We start from the raw sequence: 24,665 nt of genomic DNA on the forward strand, positions 1-24,665 counted from the left end.
TCCCGGGTTCACGCCATTCTCCTGCCTCAGCCTCCCGAGTAGCTGGGACTACAGGCGCCCGCCACCACGTCCGGCTAATTTTTTGCATTTTTAGTACAGACGGGGTTTCACTGTGTTAGCCAGGATGGTCTCCATTCCATGACCTCGTGATCCTCCCTCCTCGGCCTCCCAAAGTGCTGGGATTACAGGCGTGAGCCACCACCCCCGGCCCTTTATTCAATCTTTACAAAGTCTTTATGCCGAGATGCTGTAATTCGCCACATTTTATCCAAGAGAAAATTATGGCTATGAGAGTCTCTGATTGTAGCTCGAAAGTGCTAGTGATGGGATTCGTTCCCAGTTCAATTCTGATTCTTCGCTTTAGCGTGTTGTGGGTAGGAGTTAAATGGGCCCCCAGCCAGGACCAGGGGTTCAAATCCGTTGCCATGGTCCCCCGACGCTTTCCCGGGCTCCAGAACGGGTCGCGCGGTCACGTGACAGCGGCCAACATGGTGCCGCCCACTGTGTGGTACGGCCCACGTGGTTCCGACAGTCAAGATGGCGGGAGCAGCTACCCAGGCTTCCCTGGAGTCGGCCCCACGGATCATGCGGCTGGTGGCCGAATGCAGCCGCTCCAGGGCCCGGGCAGGCGAGCTGTGGCTGCCGCATGGGACAGTGGCCACTCCTGTGTTCATGCCAGTGGGCACGCAGGCCACCATGAAGGGCATCACGACCGAACAGCTGGACGCTCTGGGTTGCCGCATCTGCCTGGGCAATACCTACCATCTGGGTCTAAGGCCGGTGGGTGGGCTCTGCCCGCGCGGGGAGGCGGCGAGGCGGCGAGGCGTGGGGAGCCATGGAGCGTCCTCCAGGCCCGGACACTCCTCCCAAAGTCAATCGACCAGCTGTATTGAGCGCCCCCAATGACCAGGCCTTGTACTGGGCGTGAAAGAGCAGCAGGGACTAAAGCTGGCCAGATCTGTCTCCCAAGAAGGGCCCCCAGGGACGCGGTCACCCCTAACCTGACACTTTCTTCCATCAACCCAGGGACCCGAGCTGATCCAGAAAGCCAACGGTCTCCACGGCTTCATGAATTGGCCTCATAATCTGCTAACGGTGAGCTGAGGAGAGAGCCGACGTTCTAGGGCCCTTCTCTGGAGTGAAGGGTCCCCATCTCCACCCCCTGACAGCTTTGCGGTGGGGTTTCCCTTAGGACAGCGGCGGTTTCCAGATGGTGTCGCTGGTGTCTCTGTCCGAGGTGACGGAGGAGGGCGTCCGCTTCCGCTCCCCCTACGACGGCAATGAGACCCTGCTGAGCCCGGAGAAATCCGTGCAGATCCAGAATGCGCTGGGTGAGAGGACCCTGGGGAGCCGCCTCCTTACCCTGTCTGTCAGGGGATGAAGTTTACACAGGGCCTGTTCTTTAGCTGTTGTGTGGCTTTAAGCAGGTCACTCCTCGCTGAGCTTCAGTTGAATCAACTCAAAGCGGGGGTAAATAGTAGCAGGTCTTTGGTAGAATTGTTGACAAGTACATATGAGATGATGTCAGTAAATCTCCATCCCAGTCATGTAGTAGCTTAAGTATTATTATTGCAGTTTTTCTCTCATTAGCAAATTAAGACTGGACGTGGAAGCTCATGCCTGTAATCCCAGCAATTTGGGAAACTGAGACGGGAAGATCACTTGAGGCCGGGAGTTGGAGACCAGCTTGGGCAATACAGGGAGACCCTGTCTCTACCAAAATAAAAAATAAAAAAAACAAATTAATTGGACAAATACCTGTTGAAATAATGGTGGCAACAAGAGGATTGGGGAGGCTTTAGGCTCCTCCCATATCCTCAATATCCTTCTTTTTTTTTTTTTTTGAGACGGAATTTTGCTCTTGTTGCCCAGGCTGGAGTGCAATTTTGCGATCTGAGCCCACTGCAACCTCTGCCTCCCGGGTTCAAGTGATTCTCCTGACTCAGCCTCCCGAGTAGCTGGGATTACAGGTGTGCGCCACCACACCTGGCTAATTTTGTATTTTTAGTAGAGACAGGGTTTCTCCATGTTGGTTAGGCTACTCTCAAACTCCTGAGCTCAGGTGATCCGCCTGCCTCGGCCTCCCAGAGTGCTGGGATTCCAGGCGTGAGCCACCACACCTGGCATTTTTTTTTTTTTTTTTTTTGAGACAGTCACCCAGGCTGGAGTGCAATGGTGTGATATCCAGTCACTGCAACCTCCACCTCCTGGGTTCAAGTGATTCTCCTGCCTCAGCCTGCTGAGTAGCTGGGATTACAACTGCTTGCCACCATGCCCAGCTAATTTTTGTATTTTTTGTAGAGACGGGTTTCACTATGTTGGCAAGGCTGGTCTCAAACTCCGGACCTCAGGTGATCCACCTGCTTCGGCCTCCCAGAGTGCTGGGATTATAGGTGTGAGCCACCACGCCTGGCCCAATATCCCCATTTCTTGATAAAGAACCATGGCAACACAGGGTCAAAACCCCTCTTCCCCTCATCATTCTAATAGATTGATGCTGTAGGGAGGAAGAAATATTTTTTCTTCTTAGATTCATGGCTGAAGCCCCTATAACAAAAACCCTTATAAGAAAAGAAGCCACGTGCTGGGTGCGGTGGCCACGCCTGTAATCCCAGCACTTTGGGAGGCGGAGGCGCGATCATGACTCACTGCAACAGCTGCCTCCTGGTTCAAGCAATTCGCCTGCCTTAGCCTCCCAAGTAGCTGGGATTACAGGTGCCCGCTACCACACCCAGCTAATTTTTGTATTTTCAGTAGAGATGGGGTTTCACCATGTTGGCCAGGCTGGTTACAAACTCCTGACCTCAAGTGATCTGCCCATCTTGGTCCCCCAAAGTGCTGGGATTACAGGTATGAGACACTGTGCCCGGCCTATAAGTTTTTTTTTTATGTTTATTTATTTTTATGTATTATTTTGAGACAGGGTCTCACTCTGTCACCCAGGCTAGAGTACAGTGGCACAATCTCAGGTCACTGCAACCTCTGCCTCCTGGCCTCAAGCAATTCTCCTGCCTCAGCCTCCCAAGTAGCTGGGATTACAGGTGCATGCCACCACGCCCAGCTAGTTTTTTGTATTTTTAGTAGAGACAGGGTTTCGCCATGTTGGCCAGGCTGGTCTTGAACTCCTGACCTCAAGCGATCTGCCCGCCTTGGCCTCCCAAAGTGCTGGGATTACAGGTGTGAGCCACCATGCCCGGCCAAATATTTTTTGTAGAGATTAGAGTCTCACTACATTATCTGGGCTGGTCTTGAACTCCTGGCTACAAACAGTTCTTTGCCTTGACCATTCAAAGTGCTCATGTTACAAGCATGAGCCACTGTGCCAGCCCCCATGTGTTTTTTTGTTTGTTTGTTTGTTTTTTCTGGAGATGGAGTCTTGCTTAGTCGCCCAGGCTGGAGTGCAGTGGCGCGATCTCGGCTCACTGCAAGCTCCGCCTCCTGGGTTCATGCCATTCTCCTGCCTCAGCCTCCGGAGTAGTTGGGACTACAGGCACCCGCCACTACGCCCAGCTAATTTTTTTGTACTTTTACTAGAGACGGGGTTTCATCGTGTTAGCCAGGATGGTCTCGATCTCCTGACCTCGTGATCCGCCCGCCTCAGCTTCCCAAAGTGCTGGGATTACAGGCGTGAGCCACTGCGCTTGGCCTCTTTTTTTTGAAACTGAGTTTCGCTCTTGTTGCCCAGGCTGGAGTGCAATGGCGCAATCTCAGCTCACAGCAACCTCTGCCTCCTGGGTTCAAGCGATTCTCCTGCCTCAGCCTCCCAAGTAGCTGGGATGACAGGCATGCGCCACCATGCCCGGCTAATTTTGTATTTTTGGTAGAGACGGGGTTTCTCCATGTTGGTCAGGCTGGTCTTGAACTCCCGACCTCAGGTGATCCGCCTGCCTCAGCCTCCCAAAGTGCTGGCATTACAGGTGTGAGCCACCACGCCCAGCTAAAGTTCTAGCTTTTTAATGAATGTCGTAATTTTTTTTTTTTTTTTTTTGATGTGGAATCTTGCTCTGTCACCTAGGCTGGAGTGCAGTGGCTCGATCTTGGCTCACTGCAACCTCTGCTGCCCGGGTTTAAGCTATTCTGCTGCCTCAGCCTCCCCAGCAGCTGGGACTACAGGTGCCTGCCACCACGCCTGGCTAATTTTTGTACTTTTAGTAGAGACGGGGTTTCTCCTTGTTGGTCAGGCTGGTCTTGAACTCCTGACTTCAGGTGATCCACCTGTCTCAGCCTCCCAAAGGGCTGGGATTACAGGCGTGAGCCACCGCACCCAGCCCCATATTTATTTTTTCGTCTTTTTTTTTTTTTTTTTCTTTTTTGAGAAGGAGTCTCACTCTTTGACCAAGGCTGGAATGCGGTGGCACTGTGTTGGCTCACTGCAACCTCTGTCTTCTGGGTTCAAGCACTTCTCCTGCCGCAGCCTCCCGAGTAGCTGGGATTACAGGTGCCCACCACCACACCTGGCTAGTTTTTATATTTTTAGTAGAGACGGGGTTTCACCATGTTGGCCAGGCCGGTCTCGAACTCCTGACCTAAGGTGATCCACCCGTCTCGGCCTCCCGAAGTGCTGGGACTACAGGCGTGAGTCACCGCGCCTGCCCCTTTTTTTCTTTTTTGAGACACAATCTCGCTCTGTCACCCAGGCTGGAGTACTGTGGTGCGATCTTGGCTCACTGCAACCTTTGCTTCCTGGGTTCAAGCGATTCTCCTGCCTCAGCCTCCCAAGTAGCTGGGACTTCAGGTGCATGCCACCATGCCGGGCTAATTTTTGTATTTGTTGTAGAGACAGGGTTTCACCATATTGGCCAGGGTGGTCTCGAACTCCCGATCTCAAGTGATTGACCTGCTTTGGCCTCCCAAAGTGCTGGGATTACAGGCATAAGCCACCAGGCCTGGCCTGTTCTTTTTTTTTTTTTTGGAGACAGAATCTCTCTCTGTCACTCAGGCTGGAGTGTAGTGGTGTGATCTGGGCTCACTGCAAGCTTCACCTCCCGGGTTCACACCATTCTCCTGCCTCAGTTCCCGAGTAGCTGGGACTACAGGTGACCACAACCACGCCCGGCTAATTTTTTGTATTTTTAGTAGAGACAGGGTTTCACTGTGTTAGCCAGGATGGTGTCGATCTCCTCACCTGGTGATCCACACGCCTTGGCCTCCCAAAGTGCTGGGATTACAGGCGTGAGCCACTGCGCCCGGCTGTGGCCTGTTCTTTTTTATTTTAAATTTTTTTCATCTATTTATTTTCTTAATAATGGAGATGGGGTCTCTCTGTGTTGCCCAGGCTGGTCTCGAACTCCTGGGCTCAAGTGATCCTTCTGCCTGGGCCTTCCAAAGTGTTTGGATTATAGGTCATCAAGTTTCATTTTATGCCACTAAACCACTATGCTGTGCACCGTGGCTCATGCTTATAATCTTAGCACTTTTGTTTTGTTTTTGAGACGGTGTCTTGCTCTGTCGCCTTGGCTGGAGTGCAGTGGTGCAATCTCAGCTCACCGCAACCTCTGTCTCCTGGGTTCAAGCGATTCTCCTGCCTCAGCCTCTTGAGTAGCTGGGATTACAGGAATATACCACCACGCCCGGCTAATTTTTGTATTTTTAGTAGAGACGGGGTTTCACCACCTTGGCCAGGCTGGTCTCGAACTCCTGACCTCAAATGATCCACCTGGGTCGGCCTTCCAAAGTGCTGAGATGACAAGCGTGAGCCATCGCGCCCGTTTTTTTTTTTTTAACCTTTTTTTTTTTTTCTTAACACAGCCTTGCTCTGTCATCCAGGCTGGAGTGCAGTGGCACAATCTTGGCTCACTGCTACCTCTGTCTCCCAGATTCAAGCTATTCTCCTGTCTCTGCCTTCCAAGCAGCTGGGAATACAGGCACGTGCCATCACACCTGGCTAATTTTTGTGTTTTTAGGAGAGATGGGGTTTCACCATGTTGGCGAGGCTGGTCTTGAACTCCTGACCTCAGATGACCTGCCTGCCTCGGCGTCCCCAAGTGCTGGGATTACAGGCGTAGTCACCGCGCCCAGCCAGCAGAGCCCTGCTGATGGACGTTTGGTTTCCCGGTCTTGCTGTGGCACGCCACATAGCAAGGAATCCCTTTGTATATTTTAGGATTTTATTGTGTGTAACAGGATAGGATTTTAAGCTGGGGAGAGGCAGGATCAAAGGCACATTCTGTAAAGCTCCTTCTGGCTGCTGTATAAACAGACCGAGAAAGTCACGTGGGAGTTAGCAAGATGGGGGATGGGGGGATGCTCTTGGGGAAGTCCAACTTGTCCCCATGTGACAGCAGGCTTTCCCCAAGCACTGCGGGCTTTCCCAGTGATGTTGCCCCCATCTCACCATCAGGCTCGGACATCATCATGCAGCTGGACGATGTGGTTAGCAGTACTGTGACTGGGCCACGTGTGGAGGAGGCCATGTACAGGTGTGTATATGCTGTGTGCATGTGTGGGATACGTGGTGGGAGGGGATCCTGGTCCCTGTAGCCTTGTCTCCTACCCCCTCACCAGGCCCCTGGGGCTTGTGACTGGGGCCCTGTTGCAGGTCAATCCGCTGGCTGGACCGGTGCATTGCAGCCCATCAGCGGCCGGACAAGCAGAACCTCTTCGCCATTATCCAGGGTGGGCTGGACGCAGATCTCCGGGCCACCTGCCTTGAAGGTAGAGCCATGCGCTGGCAGGCCCAGGGCTTGGCCGTCGCGGAGGTCCCCACATGGGCCTGGCGTATGGTGGGACTGGATTGCTAATGTGTAGAAGGGCACTGCGCTAGAAAAAATAGCCGGAGCAAAGGCTCTCGGGCCACGTGCAGTAGAATGTATTGAGAGAATGGCCATGATTCCAGTAGTTAATGATTTTCTAGTTTTTTTGTTTGTTTTTGTTTTTGTTTTGAGACGGAGTCTCAGGTGATCCACCCCCCTTGGCCTCCCAAAGTGCTGGGAATATAGTCATGAGCCACCGCGCCCAGCCTATTTATATATTTATTTATTTTACTTTTTTTTTTTTTGGAGGATGCACTGTCGCCCAGGCTGGAGTGCTGTGGCGCGATCTCGGCTCACTGCAACCTCCACCTCCCGGGTTCAATCTATTCTCCTGCCTCAGCCTCCTGAGTAGCTGGGACTACAGGCACCCGCCACCAGGCCCGGCTAATTTTTGTATTTTTAGTAGAGACAGGGTTTCACCATTTTGGCCAGGCTGGTTTCAAACTCCTGACCTTGTGATCTGCCTGCCTCGGCCTCCCAAAGTGCTGGGATTACAGGCGTGAGCCACCGCACCCGGCCTCTTTATTTATTTTTGAGACACGGTCTTACTCTGTTGCTCCTCCTGGAGTGCAGTGGCTAGGTCAAAGCTCACTGCAGCCTCAAACTCCTGGGATCAAGCAGTCCTGCCTCAGCTTTCCAAAGTGCTTGGAATATAGGTGCACGCCGGTGTGTCCAGCCATGCATTACCTTTTTACATGCAATGCTTTCTGGTGTTTTCTTTTCTCTTTCATTTAAAAACAACGACAACAACCCGTGCGTCATCGAAGTCATTTCTCAACCACCTGCAGTTTGACAAGCACCGCCCCATGGGGTGCTTCTCAAAGTGCTCTGAGGCTTACCTGCCCCAGCACAGACTACTGAAATTCCTGGTAAAATGCAGCTCCCCTTCCCATGATCCGACCAGAGTTGGAGCTAGGGAAGGCCTAGGAATCTGCATGTAAACACCCTGTGTCCAGTTGGAGGATGCTCACATTACCTTCAAAACCTGGCCCCAGACAACGCCTGCATTCCTTTTTTTTTTTTTTTCTTTTTTTTTTTTTGAGACGGAGTTTTGCTGTTGTTGCCCAGGCTGGAGTGCAGTGGCGTGATCTCAGCTCACTGCAACCTCCACCTTCCGGTTTCAAGTGATTCTCCTGCCTTAGCCTCCTGAGTAGCTGAGATTACAGGCATGCACCACCATGCCTGGCTAATTTTTGTATTTTTAGTAGGGACAGGGTTTCACCATGTTGGCTAGGCTGGTCTTGAACTCCTGACCTCGTGATCCACCCGCCTTGGCCTCCAGAGTGCTGGGATTACAGGCTTGAGCCACTGCACCTGGCCAACACCTGCGTTCTTGATGGCATGGCCTCTTCGGGTTGAACTGGGCAGCTGGGGCACAAGATAAGCCTGGACTTGGAGGCCAGACCCAGGTTTCAATCCAGCCTTTGGCATATGTGGCCTTGGACTAGTGGTTTAAGCTCTGCAAGCCTCAATTTCCTCTTGTTTCAGGCAAGTTGAACAATAGCACAATTCTGCAGCCCCTTCTGTGTCATCCAGGTCCTCAGAGCGAAAGTCTAAAATCCAGAACATTGGCCAGGTACCATAGCTCACACCTGAATCCCAGCACTTTAGGAGGCCAAGGCAAGAGGATTGCTTGAGACCAGTCTGGGTGACATAGTGAGATCCCATCTCTAAAAAAAGAGAATTGGGCCAGGCACGCTGGCTCACGCCTGTAATCCCAGTACTTTGTGAGGCCAAGGCGGGCAGATCACGTGGTCAGGAGTTCGAGACCAGCCTGGCCAACATGGTAAAACCCCGTTTCTACTAAAAATACAAAAATTAGGCCGGGTGTGGTGGCTCGCGCCTGTAATCCCAGCACTTTGGGAGGCTGAGGCGGGCGAATCATTGAGGTCGGGAGATCGAGACCAACCTGGCTAACACGGTGAAACCCCATCTCTACTAAAAAATAGAAAAAATTAGCTGGGCGTGGTGGCGGGCGCCTGTAGTCTCAGCTACTCGGGAGGCCGAGGCAGGAGAATGGCGTGAACCTGGGAGACGGAGCTTGCAGTGAGCCAAGATTGTGCCACTGCACTCCAGCCTGGGCAACAAAGTGAGACTCCATCTCAAAAAAAAAAAAAAATTAGCCAGGCATGGTAGTGGGCACCTGTAATCTTAGCTACTCGGGAGGCTGAGGCAGGAGAATCATTTGAACCTGGGAGGTGGAGGTTACAGTGAGCTGAGATCACACCACTGCACTCCAGCCTGGGCGACAGAGCAAGAATCTGTCTCAAAAAAAAAGAAAAAAAGAAAATTAGCACACAAGCATGGGAGTGTGTGCCTGTGATCCTAGATACTTGGGAGGCTGAGGTGGGAGGATCGCTTGAGCCCAGGGGTTGGTGGCTGCAGTGAGCTATGATGACATCACTGTACTGCAGTCTGGGTAACACAGTGAGACCCTGTCTCAAAAAAAAAGAAGAAGAAAAGAAAAGAGAAAAAACTTAGAATGCCCTGAAAAATTTGCAACTCATTTCATGGCTAACTTAGATCTCTCATTTTTTATCCCAGTTGTTATAAGTCTTCACATATTTTTATTTTTATTTATTTTTTATTTTTTTGAGACGGAGTTTTGCTCTTGTTGTCCAGGCTGGAGTGCAGTGGCGCCATCTCGGCTCACTGCAACCTCTGCCTTCTGGTTTCAAGCGATTCTCCTGCTTCAGCCTCCCGAGTAGCTGGGATTACAGGCACCAGCCACCACGCCCGGCCAATTTTTGTATTTTTAGTAGGGATGGGGTTTCACCATGTTGGCCAGGCTGGTCTCGAACTCCTGACCTCGTGATCCACCTGCCTTGGCCTCCCAAAGTGCTGGGATTACAGGCGTGAGCCATGTGCCCAGCCTATTTTTATTTTTTAAATTTTACTTGGGCCGGGCGTGGTGGCTCATGCCTGTAATCCTGGCACTTTGGGAGGCCGAAGTGGGCGGATTACCTGAGGTCAGGAGTTCAAGACCAGCCTGCCCAACATGGCGGAACCCTGTCTCTATTAAAAATACAAAAAATTAGCCGGGCATGGTGGTGGGCGACTGTAATCCCAGCTACTCGGGGGGCTGAGGCAGGAGAATCACTTGAACCCGGGAGGCGAGGGTTGCAGTGAGCCAAGATGGTGCCATTGCACTCCAGCCTGGATGACAAGAGCAAAACTCCATCTCAAAAAAAAAAAAAAAATTAAGTTCTGGGATACACGTGCAGAACGTGCAAGTTTGTTACACAGCTGTGAATGTGCCATGGTGGTTTCTGCACACATCAGCCCGTCATCTAGGTTTTAAGCCCCGCATGCGTTATGTATTTGTCCTAATGCTCTCACTCCCCTTTCCTCCACCAAGTCTTAACATATTTTGTTGTACAAATATTACAGTGTTTGATGACAGGCTATTGGGTGTTTTTTTGTTGTTGTTGTTTTGTTTTGTTTTGTTTTGTTTTTGAGACGGAGTCTCGCTCTGTCGCCCAGGCTGGAGTGCAGTCGTCTGATCTCGGCTCACTGCAACCTCCACCTCCCGGGTTCAAGCGATTCTTCTGCCTCAGCCTCCTGTGTAGCTGGGACTGCGGGTGCCCATCACCACACCTGGCTAATTTTTGTATTTTTTAGTAGAGACAGGATTTAACCACGTTGGTTAGCCTGCTTTCGAACTCCTGACCTCGTAATCTGCCTGCCTTGGCCTCCCAAAGTGCTGGGATTGAAGGCATGAGTCACCGCGCCCGGCCCTTTTTTTGGAGACGGAGTCTCACTTTGTCACCCAGGCTGGAGTGCAGTGGTGTGATCTTGGCTCACTACAACCTCTGCCTCCCAGGTTCAAGCGATTCTCCTGCCTCGGCCTCCTGTGTAGCTGGGACCACAGGCGTGCACCACCACGCCTGGCTACTTTTCATATTTTTAGTAGAGACAGGGTTTCACCATGTTGGCCAGATTGTTCTTCAACACCAGACTTCAAGTGATCTGCTTGCCTTGGCCTCCCACAGTGCTGGGATGACAGGCGTGAGCCACTGCGCCTAACATGACAGCTGTTACTCAGCATGTGGGATGTTTACTGTTCTCACATCTGGAAAACTCTGAATTCTGAAACGCATCTGGTTCCAACAGTTTCAGCTAAGGGACTGTGGGCTGTGCCTCTTCTGAGTACTGAAGGAAAAGGTCTTGCATACAGCAGGCACTCAATAAATGTTAGCTGAGATCAGCAGCAGTCCCAGCCCCTAAACAGACAGACAAACTGATGGACCCTCTCCTCTGTCTCCCTCTCCGTCTCCCTCTCCGTCTCTGGCTCTGTCTGTCTGTCTCTGTCTGTTTCTCTGACTCTCTCCCCGAGCGACTCTGGAAGTCTGGGCAGGGTGTGTTCTGGGATTGAAGACCAGGCGCATTTCCTCTTCTGTGGCCCTCACCTTACCCTGTACCCTCAGAGATGACCAAGCGAGACGTGCCTGGCTTCGCCATCGGGGGCCTGAGCGGGGGTGAGAGCAAGTCGCAGTTCTGGCGGATGGTGGCGCTGAGCACCTCTCGGCTGCCGAAGGACAAGCCCCGATATCTGATGGGGGTTGGGTATGTTGTGGATAGGGAAGCCAGAGCCCTGTGGGAAGTGGATTCCTGGGGACCCCCTACCCTGCTTGGGGAGGTGGCATTTGGGGGAAACGGACACAGGTCTGATCTGAGGAGACTAGGAAGACATGGCTGTCCCTTGGGGGCCATTCTGAGGGAATATGGCCCAGTCTGGGGCAGTGTGAGGGTTGGGAGGGGCCCTGGGAAGCCCCTGAGGTTCTCTGCCCCCTCCCGTCATGGCTGCAACCCCAGCTATGCCACTGATCTGGTAGTCTGCGTGGCTCTTGGATGTGACATGTTCGACTGCGTCTTCCCCACACGGACAGCGGTGAGGCTCTGGCAGAAGGAGGTCAGGGCGGGAGACGGGTGGGGGACTAGGGAGGCAAGGTTAGGGGTTGGGGGGTGGGGAGAATGAAGCCCTGGGTGACCCCCCTTTCCCTGCCCTTCCTCTCCCACAGCGCTTTGGCTCTGCCCTGGTGCCCACTGGGAACCTGCAGTTGAGGAAGAAGGTGTTTGAGAAGGACTTCGGCCCCATAGACCCGGAGTGCACCTGCCCCACGTGCCAAAAGTAGGCAGGATGGCACTGGGAGCTGGGGCAGGGCGTGGAGGGGACAGGGCCTGGCCGTGCTGAGCTGTCCCCTGCCGCTCTACAGGCACAGCCGCGCCTTCCTGCACGCGCTGCTGCACAGTGACAACACGGCCGCGCTGCACCACCTCACGGTCCACAACATCGCCTACCAGGTGAGCCAGTGCCCGGGGCAAGGTGGGCGGGGCTGTCCTAGGTGCGTATGCCCCACGCTGACCTCCCCTCCCCGCAGCTGCAGCTCATGAGCGCCGTCCGCACCAGCATCGTGGAGAAGCGCTTCCCGGACTTCGTGCGGGACTTCATGGGCGCCATGTACGGGGATCCCACCCTCTGTCCCACCTGGGCCACTGACGCTCTGGCCTCTGTGGGAATAACACTGGGCTGACCTGGCATTGGGAGAGGGAGGGAGGAAGGAAGGGAGGGAGGGGCTGGAAGATACTGAAGGATTTCTTTTTGGAAGGTTTTTTTTATTGTAACTTACAGAGTGTGTCTGTGTCTTCTTAAGGAAGTGGCCTGTCTGGGTCCCCCTCCCAGTCTGAGCGTCATTGCAGTGGAATATCTCCCCTTCTCACCAATCATAACACGTCACTGTGGCAGCAGCGGATAGCTGGAAACCACCTGCCAGTGCCCAGCATGTAGGGCGTGCCCCTAGAGCGGGAGCTGCCACCTGCTTCCTGGGGCCCAGGCCCCCCAGCCACCTTGGAGGGAGGTACTGTTGGCCTCTCCTTTTTTACAGCTGAGGAAGCAGGCCCAGGGAAGGGAGGGAACTTGCCCAAGGTCATCACCATCAAAGAAATGGTATCTTGGCTTTAAGGCATACACTCCTAGTCTGACTTTTATAATTATGAGGCTTAATCTCCTATTTTTTTCTTTCTTTTTTTTTTTTTCCGAGACTGAGTCTCGCTCTGTCACCCAGGCTGGAGTGCAGTGGTAGGATCTCGGATCACTGCCACCTCCGCCTCCCGGGTTCAAACGATTCTCCTGCCTCAGCCTCCCGAGTAGCTGAGACTACAGGCGCGTGCCAGCACGCCTGGCTAATTTTTGTATTTTTAATAGAGATGGGGTTTCACCATGTTGGCCAGGCTGGTCTCAAACTCCTGACCTCAAGTGATCTGCCTGCCTCAGCCTCCCAAAGTGTTGGGATTACAGGCATGAGCCACAGTGCCCAGCCTCTTTTTTTTTTTTTTTTTTTTTTTTTTTGAGACTGTCTCCCTTTGTCATCCAGGCTGGAGTGCATTGGTTCAAACACGGCTCACTGTAGCCTCGATCTGGAGCCGCCACACCCGGTCTACTCTTGCAACTTGATGTTGCATGTACAGTCGTGTTCCATTTTACGGAGGAGGACACTGAGGCGCAGAGGAATGAAGTTTACATGGTCACTGTCACTTTCTTAGTCCGTTCTGGCTGCCATATATAACAAAATACCATCAACTGGGTGGCTTATAAACAGCAGAAATTTATTTATCACAGTTCTAGAAGCTGGGAAATTCAAGATCAAGGTACCAGCAGATTCAGTGTCTGTTGAGGGCAAACTTCCTAGATGGCGATCTTTTCTCTAATCTCACATGGCGGGAGGGGCAAGGCAGCTCTCTGGGGTCTCTTTTATGAAGGCGCAGTGAGAAGCTCAGCAGGTTTGTGAAAAGGAAAAAAAATACATAAGGGCACAAATCCCATTCACCTAATCACCAAATCGCCTTCCAAAGGCTCCACCTCCAATTACCATCATGTTGGGGATTAGGTTTCATCATGTCAATCTTGGTGTGGTGGGTGATGGGGTAGAGGGCTGGTCTATAAACATTCAGACCATAATAATCAGTAAATAAACAGGCCCAGGATCTAACCCAGATATGATCAGTTACAGAGCTAGTGATCTTCACCAGCCTGGGCAACACGGTGAAACTCCATCTTTACAAAAAATACAGGTGGTGTGCATCTGTGCTCCCAGCTACTGAGGAAGCTGAGGTGGGAGGATTGCTTGAGCCCAGGAGGTTGAGGCTGCAATTGCACCACTGCACTCCAGGATGGGCAGCGGCGTGAGACTCTGTCTCAAAAACAAAAACCAGTGCTCTTCAAAAATGAAGTTTTTGAAATGGAAAAAGTAGGCCAGGTGCAGTGGCTCACACCTGTAATCCCAGTGCTTTGGGAGGCCAAGGCGGGCGGATCACTTGAGGTCAAGGAGTTTGAGGCCAGCCTGGCCAACATAGTGAAACCCTGTCTCTACTAAAAATACAAAAGTTAGCTGGGCATGGTGGCACGTGCCTGTAATCCCAGCTACTCTGGAGGCTGAGGCAGGAGAATCACTTGAACCCAGGACGTGGAGGTGGCAGTGAGCCGAGATCGCACCACTGCACGCCACCCTGAGAGACAGCGAGATTTCGTCTAAAGAAAAAAAAAAAAGGTTGGGCGTGGTGGTGGCTCACACCTGTAATCCTAGCATTTTGGGAGGCCAAGGAGGGCAGATCATGAGGTCAGGAGTTCAAGACCAGCCTGGCCAACATGGTGAAACCCCATCTCTACTAAATATACAAAAATTAGCTGGGTGTGGTGGCACGTGCCTGTAATCCCAGCTACTCTGGAGGCTGAGGCAGGAATATCGCTTGAAGCCAGGACTTGGAGGTTGCAGTGAGCCAAGATCGCACTACTGTACTCCAGCCTGGGAGACAGAGCAAGCCTCCATCTCAAAAAAAGAAAAGAAAAGAAAAGAAAAAAAAAGTCCAAGCGCTGTGGCTCACACCTGCAATCCCAGCACTTTGGGAGGCCAAGGAGGGAGGATCATCTGGGTCAGGAGTTCGAGACCAGCCTGGCCAACATGGTGAAACCCCATCTCTACTAAAAATACAAAAATTAGCCAGGTATGGTGGCATGCACCTGTAGTCCCAGCTACTTGAAAGGCTGAGGCAGGAGAATCATTTGAACCCGGGAGGCGGAGGTTGCAGTAAGCTGAGATTGCATCACTGCACTCCAGCCTGGGCTACAGAGCAAGACTCTGTTTCAAAAAAAAAAAAAGTGAAAAAGTAATACATGTATGTAATCCACAATTCAAATCACATCAAAAGTGCAACTACTTTTATCAATTTATGTATTTTTCCAGCAATTTTCCGTGTGTACATATGGTTTTCATGCATGTCAGCATCCTTCACACACAGTTCTGTACCTTGCTTGTTTTTTCCTCTTAGTATATCTCAAATTATTTATACTTCAGTACATGAAGAGTTTCCTCAACGTTTTTTGTTTGTTTGTTTATTTGTTTTTGAGACGGGGTTTTGCTCTTGTTGCCCAGGCTGGAGTGCAGCGGTGCGATCTCAGCTCACCGCAACTTCTGCGTCCCGTGTTCAAGCGATTCTCCTGCCTCAGCCTCTCAAGTAGCTGGGATTACAGGCACGCACCACCACGCCTGGCTAATTTTTTGTATTTTTAGTAGAAACGGGGTTTCACTATGTTAGCCAAGCTGGTTTCGAACCTCTAACCTCAGGTGATCTGCCCTCCTTGGCCTCCCAAAGTGCTGGGATTACAGGCATGAGCCACCGCACCTGGCGCTTTTTGCCTATTTCTTTGAGACCTGGGGTTTTGGGTCACAAAACAGGCAAATGCCATGAGCCACCCTCCTCCTCTTTCTCCATCTTCTTGTGCTGCCTCAGGTCAGAGCACTTACCTGCTCCTGCCTTCTCACTGGGTTTCCTTGTCTCTGGCCTATTTGTCTCCAGAGGGGTCAAAACACTTCAAATCCTCCTATTTGTCTCTGTCCACTGTCAGGAGTTCCAGTTCCCAGAACCCCAATTTTGCCTACAAAATAGCGTGTCTTTTCACGGGGAGAGGATTTGTTGAGTTTTAGTGGGTACTCAAAAAGATCCAAAGCCAGTTGGGGGGGTTCACACATGTAATCCCAGCACTTTTGGGAGGCCGGCCTGTGAGGGTCGTTTGGGCGCAGGAGTTTGAGACCAGCCTGGACAACACAGCAAGACCCTGTCTCTATAAAAAATAAAATAAAAATAATTAGCTGGGCATAGTTGCGCACGTCTGTGGTTCCAGCTACTCGGGACGCTGAGGCGGGAGGATCGTTTGAGCCCAGGTGCTTGTTGAATTGAGCTATGAGTGCACTACTGCACCCCAGCCTGGGCAACAGAGTAAGGACCCAGTTTCTAAGAAAAGAAGATTCATTAGCTAGACGCGGTGGCTCACGCCTGTAATTCCAACACTTTGGGAGGCCAAGACGGGCGGATCACTTGAGGCCAGGCGTTCGAGACCAGCCTGGCCAATATGGTGAAACCCCGTCTACTAAAAATACAAAATTTGCTGGGCGTGGTGGCTCACACTTGTAATCCCAGCTATTCGGGAGGCTGAGGCAGGAGAATTGGTTGAACCGGGGAGGCGGAGGTTGCAGTGAGCCAAGATCGCGCCACTGCACTCCAGCCTGGGTGACAGAGTGAGTACCCCGCCTCAAAAAAAGAAAAGAAAAAAGATTCATGATCTGCTAAAGTTGAAGAAGTGGGGGAAAACATTGGAGTGTTAGCGGCGTCAAGATCGGGCGTGAGCAGAAAGGGCACAGCATTTGCAAAGGCGTGGAGGAGTGATTTTATTGCGTTCTATCCCTAGGAAGCAATGACTTGGCCTCTACCATTTGCAGAGCGCATTGGGACCCTGCTCCCAGAGCTGGTTTGCAGTCTGGGAACTGAGATGCGCTCTGGGACTTGTAGTTTTCCCCAGTGCCAGGAAACTAAAAAAATCGAGACATCGGATCCCACCACGAGGTGTCGCCCTTGAGCGAGTACGGTGGGATCTATCCTATACTTCAGAAGGCTGTTGCAGACATTCAACAATCACAAGGAAGAACAGGAGTTTTTCTGATTGACAGATATGGTTCTCAATGATAGTCAAGATTCGGATGTTAAAGCCCGCCCTCTTTTGCCTGGTTGGCTGGAGCAACGAAGTGATATTTATATGAACCAATGGGAAATTCTTAGGGAACGAGGTAGTAGCTCAATCCCCAACACCATTGGTCCACATTGTCTACTGGCACGTCTGCCTGCCAATAAGATGGTGGAACTTCGCCAATGGGCAGAGCCAACCTGCCTTTTTCGGAAACACCCCCTTCCTCTCTTGACAACTTGCCTTCTGCCGCTATTGGCTGTTGCACAATAGTGACGGTTCTTTTGTCCAATAAGTCAGCAAGACGGTCCCCAGGGGGAAGGTTTACTCAACCATAGGCCCGTGCCTAGTTTTTATTGGCTAGTGTATCCGAGTGGCGGTGCAGCAGGCCAGTCGCGTGCGGCGCGAGTGCTTTGGGCGCAGCCCCCGGGGCCGGGGCGGGAGGTCGCTCGGGTCGGGTGTCGCCTGAGAACCGGATGAGGCGGCGACCGTGAGGCCGAGCCGGGAGCGGGCGTCTTGCCGAGGCCCGGGCGGGCGGGGAGCAACGGCTACAGACGCCGCGGGGCCAGGTCGTTGAGGGTCGGCGGCAGGCGAGGAGCGCAGGGCGCTCGGGCCGGGGGCCGCCGGCGCCATGGGCAACCGCGGGATGGAAGAGCTGATCCCGCTGGTCAACAAACTGCAGGACGCCTTCAGCTCCATCGGCCAGAGCTGCCACCTGGACCTGCCGCAGATCGCTGTAGTGGGCGGCCAGAGCGCCGGCAAGAGCTCGGTGCTGGAGAACTTCGTGGGCCGGTGAGCGGGCGCGGCACGGATCGCGGGCGGGCGGCGGCCTAGGGCGCGGAGGGCGGACCGGGAATGGCGCGCCGTGCGCCGCCGGCGTAACTGCGGCGCTTGCGTGCCCGCGGCGGGGAACCGGACGGGGTCGGGGAGGCGGGCCCTGTGGGACGCCCTGGGCAGAGGACTCCCTGCAGGGGCTCCGGAGCGGGCCCGGGCCCCAGGGGCGGTGTCACGGGCCAGGGGGCCGTAGGACAGGAGGTGCGCTGGAACCCTGCGGTCCATCTGGTCCCAGCTTTCGTGGGTGAACTCTGCCATCTGGTTGGCCGTGGGTCTGGGGTAGATCCCTCTTCTGCTCTTTCGGGCTGTCTATCAGAGGTGAAACCGGCCATCTAGATATCTATTGGGGCGACCCCTGCGGTCTGGCTGGCTTGTTCTTGTATCTGGAGCTGCCCCCGCCGTCTGGTTGGCTGTCTCTCTGTCCTGGGCAAGCCTCCCTGCCACCACCATTTGGTTGTCCATCTGTCCAGTCCCACCTGGCAGCCCCCTGCTGTCTGGCTAGCTGTCCAGGGTGACCTCTGCTGTCTGGCCGCCCATCCGTGCCCCTCACAGACTTTAACACTGAGCAGTCCCTCTGTTGGGTGACACCAGCTGGCCTCTACTGTCTGACTGGCTAGCTGACTCCTAGGGGACCCTGTTTGATTCTCTCTGGCTGACTCTTACAGCTTGATTCCTGGCTAGCGCTGGCTCCTCTCTTCCGTGTGAATTCTTCTGTCTGTCTGGCCATCTCCTAGTCTGCCCATGACTACCCCTGAGTGTCTGGCACACCGGCTCTGGAAAGGGGTAGCAGGAGGGTAGAGGGGAGAACAGAGCTGAAGGAGGAGGTTTGAACCCTACTTCCCCTCTCAGCTGGAAGGAGGACTCTGGGGGTACCTTACTTCAGGATTCCTTTCCGAGTGCTAGAACACAGGGGCCCGCCTCCCAGCTACAGCCTACAAATTGGGGGCCCTCCTTTGGAGCCTGGGAAGGGGCTTCTTGCGTGATCAGGCCTCAGTGGCTAGCGCTGGGATGTAGCCTTCTCTGGACAGCCTTGAGAAGCCGCGGTGTGCCCATCTGTCCAGTGGGCAAACTCCACTCTCTGGGGCTGTTTCCAGGATTCAGGAAGCAAATGAATGAGAACAGCCCGTGCAGCCACCTCTCCCTCCCACCAACCCCTCTTGCCTTTCTTGTCTCCCAGATGGGCGGCCACTTCTCCATTCCAGGAACTACTCATTTGTGGTGGTGTGGCTGCCAAATGATAACATCCTCCTCCTGTCATTATTGTCATTGTTATTGTTGTTATCATTGTCAAGGGATAATGTCCCTTCTTGATTCAACATCTTGAATCCCAAGTAAGGAGTGGGGTGGAGGCTGTGTTATCATCCCCACCTTAGCTGAGCTGGGAGGCTCAGAAGGGACTGTGATCACCCAAGGCCACTAGGCTGGCGTAAGGCCTTGTGTCTGCCATCCCAGAGCCTTGGGGCTTTGCTCCAAGCAGCACAAATCTCCTCTTTTGCTACCTTGTCTCTAGCTCATTGCCTTCTGTCTACCGTGGTGGAAAGGTGTGGACTTGCAGCCAGCTGGGCCTGGCCTGATCTCAGGCTGGACTGTGGTGTGGGCCCCTTTGAGTGACCATCTTCCTGCCTGCCCAGGCTTCTGGGGCGGGGGTGGGGGGTGTTTGCAAAGCTCTGTCTCTTTCACTTGCCTTGTGACCTTGCACAGGTTGTCTTGGCCTAAGTCTTGGTTGACTCTCCTAAACAAGTTTATTTTATTTTATTTATTTATTTATTTATTTATTTATTTTTTTGAGACAGAGTCTCCCTCTGTCATCCAGTCTGGAGTGCAGTGGAGCTCACTGCAACCTCTGCCTCCCAGGTTCAGGCCATTCTTCTGCCTCAGCCTCCCGAGTAGCTGGGATTACAGGCGTCTACCAACACGCCCAACTAATTTTTGTATTTTTAGTAGAGACGGGGTTTCACCATGTTGGCCAGGCTGGTCTCAAACTACTTACCTCAAGTGATCCTCATGCCTTGGCCTCCCAGAGTGCTGGGATTACAGGCGTGAGCCACCAAGCCTCGCCCCAGGAGTTCCAAGACCAGCCTGGGTAACATGACAAGATGCCATTCTACAAAAAATAAAAAAATTAGCCAGGTAGGGTGGTAGTCCCACACCTGTAGTCCCAGCAACTCAGGAGGCTGGCCCTGGGAGGACTGCTTGAGCCCAGGATGTCCAGACTGCAGTGAGCCGTGATCGCACCATTACCCTCCAGCCTGGGTGACAGAACCAGATCCGGTTTCAAAAAAAGAAAAGAAAAAGTGCTTACTTACCTAACGCACTGCCTGGCACATAGTAGGTCTACATGGATGGGGCTATTGTTGTTTATCTGGCTGGTTCCTTTGCTATCAGGGACAAAAGCTAACCAGAATGAAAGTGCTTTCACGTTACACACTTAAGCCTTATGAGGGAGGCATTGCTATAATCCCCATTTTACAGAGCGGGAAACTGAGGCTCAGATAGCTGAGCAGAACACTCTCACTGGAGGCTGTAAAGTGAGGAGTTAGGTGCTCTGGGTTGGGAACCTGGGTCTCTCTCCCATCCTTACCTCTCCTCAGTCCCTCTACCCCTTGCCTTTCTCTCCTGTCTACCATGGTGTCTGGCAGCTGCCGGCCAGTATGGAGCTGGTTCCTGTGGCGACCTCCTAGAATCCTGCAATGCAGGAGTTGCTCATTATATATATATTTTTACACCGAGTCTCACTCTGTTCCCCAGGCTGGAGTGCAGTGGTGTTATCTCAGCTTACTGCAACCTCCACCTCCCGGGTTCAAGCGATTCTCATACCTCAGCCTCCCGAGTAGCTGGGATTACAGGCGCGCGTTACCACACCCGGCTAATTTTTGTATTTTTAGCAGAGATGGGGTTTCACCATGTTGGCCAGGCTGGTCTTGAACTCCTGACCTCAGGTGATCCGCCCACCTCGGCCACCCAAAATGCTGGCATTAAAGGTGTGAACCACCATGGCTGGCCTCGTTAAGAGTATTAATTCAGTACCTGAAAGCCAAAGTTGTAAAAAGGCCTCTCTTTGGGTACGAGGGGCTCAAACAAGGCTTACTTTTTTTTGGGGGGGTGTAAGAGATAAGGTCTCTCTTTGTTGCCGAGGTTGGAGTGGAGGGGTGCAGTCCTAGCTCATTGCAGCCTCGAACTCCAGGGCTCAAGCAATCCTCCTGCCTCTGCCTCTAAAAGCACTAGGATTACAGGTGTGAGCCATTGCGCCGAGCCTGGATTTTCTAAGGATGTGGTCCGAGTGGGAACAGCCCAGTTAGTTCAGCCCTATAGCTGGAGGTCCAGATCACTGGCTCTGGGGGCCAAGGCCTGCCTGCTGGGTCTTTTGTTTTACCTGCGTAGCTTTTGTTTTTAATAAGACTTTCCAGTGTTAGATTTCCAGTCAATATCCGGATTTCTCGTGGTGCTAAGACACTCAGATCTATAGAGTTCTGAGTTGTCGTGCAAAGGCTGTGGGCCTAAGGCCTGGTTCCACCATGTCTGGCTGTGCGACTCGGCCATGTGGATTTGGCGTTCTGGGCCTCAGATTCCTTTTCTGTAAGCTGAGGGTGGTAACTGGTACCCTGGGGCCTAGATGGGTGATTGGGTGATGCGTGCCGAATGCATGTGTCTTATACGCATGGTTGCTGTTGTTGTAATCAGTTTCACCTGGCGTTGCTGAGCCTTTGTCCCTTGTGGCAGTAATGGCTTCGATTTCAGAAGCACCAGTCACTGTCCCATCAGACTAAGAGTGGCCACTCCAGCTGCCACAGTCCCCACTACTCCCTAGCACTCACCCAGGCCTAGATCATTTTGCTTGGAGCCTCTTGGCCCTGGAACCTTTGAGTTTGAGACCCCTGGCTTGTCTGCAGTGCACCAGCAGATAGAACTTTGGCCCTAAGGAGAAAGGAGGGCATCACTCCCTCTTGACCCTTGTCATTTAGCCTCAGGGGCTGGCCAGAAGGAAGGCCTTAGGCATTCCCCCACTCTAGCCTCCCGAGTAGCTGGGACTGCAGGCACCCGCCACCACGCCTGGCTAATTTTTGTATTTTTAGTAGAGACGAGGTTTCACCATGTTAGCCAGGATGGTCTCGATCTTCTGACCTTGTGATCCGTCCACCTCGGCCTCCCAAAGTGCTGGGATTACAGGCGTGAGCCACCGCGCCTGGCCTGAGATAGGGTCTTATACTGTCACCCAGGCTAGAGTGCAGTGGCACCATCTCTGCTCACTGCAGCCTTGACCTCCTGGGCTCAAGCGATTCTCCTACCTCTCAGCCTCCTAAGTAGCTGGGACTACAGGCACGTGCCACCACGCTTGGCTAATTTTTCATTTTTTGTAGATACAGGGCCTTGCTGTGTTGCCCAGGCTGGTCTCGACCTCCTGGCCTCAAATGATCCTCCTGCATCAGTCTCCCAACGTGCTGGCATTACAGGTGTGAGCCACTGCGCCCAGCCTCCTCTTCATTAAAATACAAGTTATAATAGCACTTCTTTCCCTTTCTTTTTTTTTTGAGACGGAGTCTGGCTCTGTTGCCCAGGCTGGAGTGCAGTGGTGCGATCTCGGCTGACTGCAATCTCGCCTCCTGAGTTCAAGCGATTCTCCTGTCTCAGCCTCCCGAGTAGCTGGGACTACAGTCGCGAGCCACCACACCTGGCTAATTTTTTTTTTTTTTTTTTTTTTTTTTGAGACGGAGTTTCATTCTTGTTGCCCAGGCTGGAGTGCAATGGCACGATCTTGGCTCGCTGCAACCTCCCCTCCTGGTTTCAAGCCATTCTCCTGCCTCAGCCTCCTGAGTAGCTGGGATTACAGGCATGCACCACCACGCCTGGCTAATTTTGTATTTTTAGTAGAGGCGGGGTTTTCCCGTGTTGGTCAGGCTGGTCTCGAACTCCCGACCTCAGGTGATCTGCCGGCCATGGCCTCCCAAAGTGCTGGGATTACAGGCGTGAGCCACCGTGCCCGGCTAATTTTTCTATTTTTAATAGAGACGGGGTTTCGCCATGTTGGCCAGGCTGGTTCCAAACTCCTGACCTCAAGTGATCTTCCTGCCTTGGCCTCCCAAGGTGCTGGGATTGCAGGTGTAAGCCACTGCGCCCAGCCCCGTCTTCTTTAAAATAGGAGTTATAATAGCACTTCTTTCCCTTTCTTGAATAGGGATTAAGTGAGACAGTTTGGAGTGCTTGGCATAGAAGAAGTGCTTAAAACATTAGGTGTTGTTCGTTCATTAAAAAATGTTTCCTGAGTACTTTTACTGTGTGCCTGGGGACATGGCCCTGAGCAAGTTACCAGAACTTCTGCTCTGGAGGAGCTGGCCTTTCAGCAGGAAGCAAATAAAGGAGAAACATGGGCCACTTAGTGGCTCAGGCCCACGATGTCAGCTCTTTAGCTGGGCATGGTGACACCTGTAGTCCCAGCTACTCAGGAGGCTGAGGCCGGAGGATGGCTTGAGCCTGGGATTTCAAGGCTGCAGTGAGCTCTGATCACGCCTTCCAGCCTGGGCGGAAGAACGAGACCTCGTCTCAAAAAAAAAAAAAAAAAAGGAGAAACATGGTTGAAGGCGATAAGTATGATGGAAAAAAGGATCAAGGAGCAGGATGAGGGAGAGATCACAGTTGGAGGGGGTACATTTTATTTTATTATATTATTATTATTATTCTTTGAGACGGAGTCTCCCTCTGTCTTCCAGGCTGGAGTGCAGTCGCGCGATCTCGGCTCACTGCAACCTCCGCCTCCCAGGTTCACGCCATTCTCTTGCCTCAGCCTCCCGAGTAGCTGGGATTACAGGCGCCTGCCACCAGGCCCGGCTAATTTTTTGTATTTTTAGTAGAGATGGAGTTTCACCATGTTAGCCAGGATGGTCTCGATCTCCTGACTTCGTGATCCGCCCGCCTCGGCCTCCCAAAGTGCTGGGATAACAGGCGTGAGCCACTGCGCCTGGCCAGAGGGGGTACATTTTAAATAGGGAAATTGGTGACATTTGAGCAGAGCCTTGAAGGAGGCGAGGAAGGAACCCCTGGAGACGGGAAGAGAATCCAGTGCAAAGGTCCTGATGTGGGAGGATGCCCGGAGGCCAGTTTAGCAGGCCAGTGGAGGGAGATCAGATCTGGGAGATATTAGGGTGGGACCAGGCCTCTAGGAACATTGTGGGCAGGGAGGCTGTCTGAGCAGAGGGAAGTAAAGCTGGTGGCGCTACTGCTGTCCCTCTGGACCTGGCCAAGCTGAGGGCTCTCTCCTTTGATTTCCAGCTTCAACTCAGTTTTCTCAGTGAGCAGAATCCAAAGGCATGTAGGCGCCCCGTGCCATTTTTCTTTTAATAAGAAGCAGCTGTGCCGGGTATGCTGGCGTTTCCAGCTGCGTTTTTATTTGGCCTTTGGTGATGTGTCCCTCCAGGGATATGTGGATGAGCCGCGGGGGCACTGCCTGTGCCTCAGTGGGTGCTGCACCAGTGCACATCGGATGCCCGTTGGCTCCTGTCCCTGACAGATGGAGGGGCATGTTATGTGTTCCTTGGGCTGGTTTGTCCCTTTAACAGATCTTATTAGTTTAGAGCCACTTGGAAATGACATCTTCTGTTTCCAGTGACTTTCCTTTTGGGCAAAGACAAATTGCATCTTGAAAAGGCCATACATGGCCAGGCATGGTGACTCACACCTGTAATCCCAGCATTTTGGGAGGCCGAGGCAGGCAGATCACAAGGTTGGGAGTTTGAGACCAGCCTGGCCAACATAGTGAATCCCGATCTCTACTAAAAATACAAAAATTAGCCAGGTGTGGTGGCGCATGCCTTTAGTCCCAGCTATTTGGGAGGCTGAGGCAGGAGAATCACTTGAACCCAGGAGGCGGAACGTGCAGTAAGCGGAGATCACGCCATTGCACTCCAGCCTGGGGGACAGAGTGAGACTCCATCTCAAAAAAAAAAAAGGAAAAAAGGAAGGGCCATGCAAGGCTCGGTCAGGGTGGTCTGCAGTGCTGGGCCTGCTGGAATTGGTACAGTCCAGAGGGATCTGTGGGAATATGGAAGGCTTGGTTCTGCCACACACCAAAA

At 52.7% G+C, this 24,665-nt stretch overlaps 2 protein-coding genes and 1 long non-coding RNA gene across 22 annotated transcripts in view; all 3 read left to right on the forward strand.

Annotated features, from left to right (window-relative positions):
• The first annotated feature begins 476 nt into the window (after positions 1-476).
• QTRT1 (queuine tRNA-ribosyltransferase catalytic subunit 1) lies at positions 477-12,381 on the forward strand. 3 transcript variants are annotated; one of them, XM_512381.9, is made up of 10 exons: positions 487-780; positions 1,027-1,095; positions 1,193-1,331; positions 6,341-6,419; positions 6,539-6,654; positions 11,180-11,318; positions 11,568-11,643; positions 11,774-11,883; positions 11,969-12,056; positions 12,134-12,381. In XM_512381.9, the coding sequence occupies exons 1-10, from the start codon at positions 538-540 to the stop codon at positions 12,284-12,286; spliced, it is 1,212 nt and encodes a 403-aa protein (XP_512381.1). In that variant the 5' UTR covers positions 487-537; the 3' UTR covers positions 12,287-12,381. The 3 variants fall into 3 exon arrangements, with proteins under 3 accessions (XP_009432971.1, XP_512381.1, XP_063657252.1); XM_063801182.1 differs by adding an exon at positions 5,749-5,864 and having other exon boundaries at positions 516-780; positions 11,180-11,643; XM_009434696.4 differs by having other exon boundaries at positions 477-780; positions 11,180-11,643.
• Positions 12,382-12,410: 29 nt separating this feature from the next.
• Positions 12,411-15,042, forward strand: LOC134809075 (uncharacterized). The gene is made up of 2 exons (XR_010153715.1): positions 12,411-12,610; positions 13,824-15,042. It is a non-coding gene; the product is annotated as an uncharacterized LOC134809075 (long non-coding RNA).
• A 1,416-nt stretch (positions 15,043-16,458) lies between these two features.
• The window catches only part of DNM2 (dynamin 2), a 115,618-nt gene continuing 107,411 nt past the window's right edge, over positions 16,459-24,665 (forward strand). For all 18 annotated transcript variants that reach the window (XM_016935017.4, XM_063801177.1, XM_016935023.4 and 15 more), the window contains exon 1: positions 16,459-17,559. In XM_016935017.4, coding sequence (XP_016790506.1) covers positions 17,399-17,559 — 161 coding nt within the window. In that variant the 5' untranslated portion in view covers positions 16,459-17,398. The remainder of the gene's footprint in view (positions 17,560-24,665) is intronic.

The sequence above is a fragment of the Pan troglodytes genome, chromosome 20 (genome assembly GCF_028858775.2).
Source record: "Pan troglodytes isolate AG18354 chromosome 20, NHGRI_mPanTro3-v2.0_pri, whole genome shotgun sequence".
NCBI classification, from domain to species: Eukaryota; Metazoa; Chordata; class Mammalia; order Primates; family Hominidae; genus Pan; species Pan troglodytes.

Bases quoted from the DNA above. Each gene is read 5' to 3' on its own strand.
- QTRT1 (XM_009434696.4), top strand. From the start codon at position 538: ATGGCGGGAGCAGCTACCCAGGCTTCCCTGGAGTCGGCCCCACGGATC. The intron at 1,332-6,340 runs GTGAGAGGACCC...TCTCACCATCAG, and splicing joins GCAGATCCAGAATGCGCTGG to GCTCGGACATCATCATGCAG. The intron at 11,644-11,773 runs GTGAGGCTCTGG...CCTCTCCCACAG, and splicing joins TCTTCCCCACACGGACAGCG to CGCTTTGGCTCTGCCCTGGT.